The sequence below is a fragment of the Monoraphidium neglectum genome (assembly GCF_000611645.1).
Source record: "Monoraphidium neglectum strain SAG 48.87 unplaced genomic scaffold scaffold06215, whole genome shotgun sequence".
NCBI classification, from domain to species: Eukaryota; Viridiplantae; Chlorophyta; class Chlorophyceae; order Sphaeropleales; family Selenastraceae; genus Monoraphidium; species Monoraphidium neglectum.
This window is the reverse complement of record NW_014007421.1, coordinates 1-2,410: the sequence shown is the minus strand read 5'-3', so window position 1 is coordinate 2,410 and position 2,410 is coordinate 1. Positions and strand designations below refer to the sequence as shown.

General features: G+C 71.3%; 1 protein-coding gene across 1 annotated transcript; it reads right to left on the bottom strand.

The window, feature by feature from the left end:
- Nucleotides 1–2: 2 nt before the first annotated feature.
- Nucleotides 3–741, bottom strand: MNEG_16297 (hypothetical protein; the record flags this gene model as incomplete). Its single annotated transcript, XM_014035233.1, has 2 exons — nt 3–33; nt 446–741. The coding sequence occupies 2 exons, from the start codon at nt 739–741 to the stop codon at nt 3–5; spliced, it is 327 nt and encodes a 108-aa protein (XP_013890687.1).
- Nucleotides 742–2,410: the final 1,669 nt, after the last annotated feature.

Here is a 2,410-nt window from a genome sequence, read left to right as displayed (position 1 = left end):
CTTCAGAGACACGCGCAGCGGGCGGCCGCCGATCTGGGCACCGGCCACCCCCAGCGCCGCGTGGGCCTCGTGGGGGCTCGCAAACTCTATATATGCGTGACCTTGCGGCCTGAGGGGCGGGCGGCGTTCGAGGGGGTGGGGCCGCCGGGCGCGACACGTGAGGGGCGGGGCCGCATGGCTGTGCATTCGCGTGGAAGCAAGGAGGTCAGGCGTGTCCGGGGGCGGGGCGCGACGCGCCGCGCCGGCCGTGCAGGGGTCGGCCGCAGCAGCCGTGGGCGCAGTCGCTGGCGGCCAGCTGTCCCGCTGGCAGCCCCGGAGAGCAGGCCCATGAGTGTAACCGGCCGCGGCAGGCCATTTGGGTGACTGGAAGCGGCATGTAGGGCGGAGAATGCGGTGCCGATGGCAACAGTGAACGGAAGCGGCACCCAGCCCGCGGGACGCGCACCTGCCGACCGCATCCAACGGTATGCTCACGCGCCGCACGTCGCCGCACCCCGCAAACAGCCGCGCCAGCGCCGCGCGGGACACCGCGTAGGCCAGGTTCGAGACGTACACGCTGCAGCCCTCCGCGGCTGCGCCGGCGCCGCCGGCCGGCGGCGTGCCGGCGCGGCGGCGGCTGCCGTCGTCGGACGAGTAGTCGGTGTCTGGGCTGCTCAGGAGGCCGCTCAGGGGGCTGGCCAGGGCGTCGGGCACTTCTGTGAACCCCAGCTCCTCCAGGCCGTCAAGCGCGCCCATCACCATCGCGACGATCGTGTCGGGGGCGCCGCAGGCCCGCGGGCGCGCCGCGCGCGCAGGCGCCGCGTGGTGGTGCGCTTGGGTGGTGCGCGGATGAGGTGGTCCGCCGGGCGCGAGGGCTGGGGCGGCGCTGGGGCTGGACCCGCTTGCTACGCTGCTTGGCGCGGTGCAGGTCGGAGGAAGCCCAGGCTTTGTGGCGCGGGTGGGCTCCCCGCCAAAGGAAGGGTCCCAAACGGTGAACAGAGGCGGCACTCTCTCACGCGTGAAACCACTAACTACTAAATTAGACTCTCGGAAGGTGCAACAAAGAAAAGCCGCGGTGTGAGGCAGGCTTTGCCAGAAGCGACACAGAAGAGGGACAGCAGCAGGACAGAAGGTCGGACGGCGCGACAGGTTCTGGGCTCGTGATCACGGGATCGACATATCAATGCAGATTGTTACGATCGGGCTGACAGCCGACGGACCGGAAGTCGGCGGCGTGATCTTCAATCCTGCGATCTGACTGGCGCGGGTGACTCAGTGCACCCTCAGCTGACACAAGGACAAATACCATGGTCCATTGAAACGTGGATGACGAGTTGATATATTCCTAATAGGCGCGCCCAGGGTCGGTGTCGCGGCCGAAACAATGGCGGCGGCGGGCGGCGCGACGCAGCTGCAACAACTTGTCGACGCCTTGAGAGCGACCAAGGACGCCAACACCAATCTCGAGGGTGCGCGCATGGCAACGTACAGGCGGGTCTGCTCTGCAACGCCGCAACCGCGCCGCCGCGCCGCATCCTGCCTGCCGCCCTCAACCTCGACACATCCCCCACTCCGCCCTGCCTCCGCGCGCCCGCCGCCCCCACCAGGCCTCCGCGCGTTCCGCCGCCTGCTGCGCCGCCCCGCGCCTGCGGCCGCGCTGCTGCGCGCCTACCTGGCCGCCTCGCCCGGCTGGCAGGAGCTGCACGCCGTGTGGGACGCGCAGCAGGGCGCCAAGTCGCCGGCTGTCGCCCTGGAGTTACTGCAGCTGCTGCATGACCTACTCAGGTTCGAACCCCCCACCCCAGACGCCCCTGAAAGCGACGACGAGCCCGAATCAGAAGCCACAGCGGCGCGCCGGGGCGGCGGCGGCGCCGGGGATGAGGACGGGAGAGCGGGGGAGGAGGGCGAGGAGCGGGCGGGCGAGGGCGGGGGCGGCGCGCGGGCGATATCAGACGCGCTGGACGGGTTGGCTCGCGCCATCCTGCAGCGGCGGCTCAAGGCGATCTACTTCAACCTATCCTCGGGTGCGCGCCTCGGGCGGGTTTTGGGGTCGGCAGCGCGAGCGGGCGCGCCGCTCCCTCTCTTCCATTGCCGCCCTGCTGCGGCGGAGGGGGCCCCTGGCTCGGCGGGGCTACGGCGCAGGCAGGCAGGCTGTCAGAGCAGCTGACGTATCCATTGCCAGACGTTTTTCACATGATATCTTGCCGTTCCCCAACCACCCCACTACGGCCCGCTGACTCCGACCCCGCCCCAGACTCGCGCCTGCGCGCCAACGCCACACTCCTGCTGCTCGCCGCCGTCGCGGCGCGCGGCGGCGCCGTCGCGCGGGAGCTGGTGGCGGCTCTCGACTGGAGCCTCTCCGCGCTGCCACGCCTGGCGCGGCCGCCCCGCGGCCCAGGATGGTCCCCAGGTGCGTGCGGCCCCTGTCCCC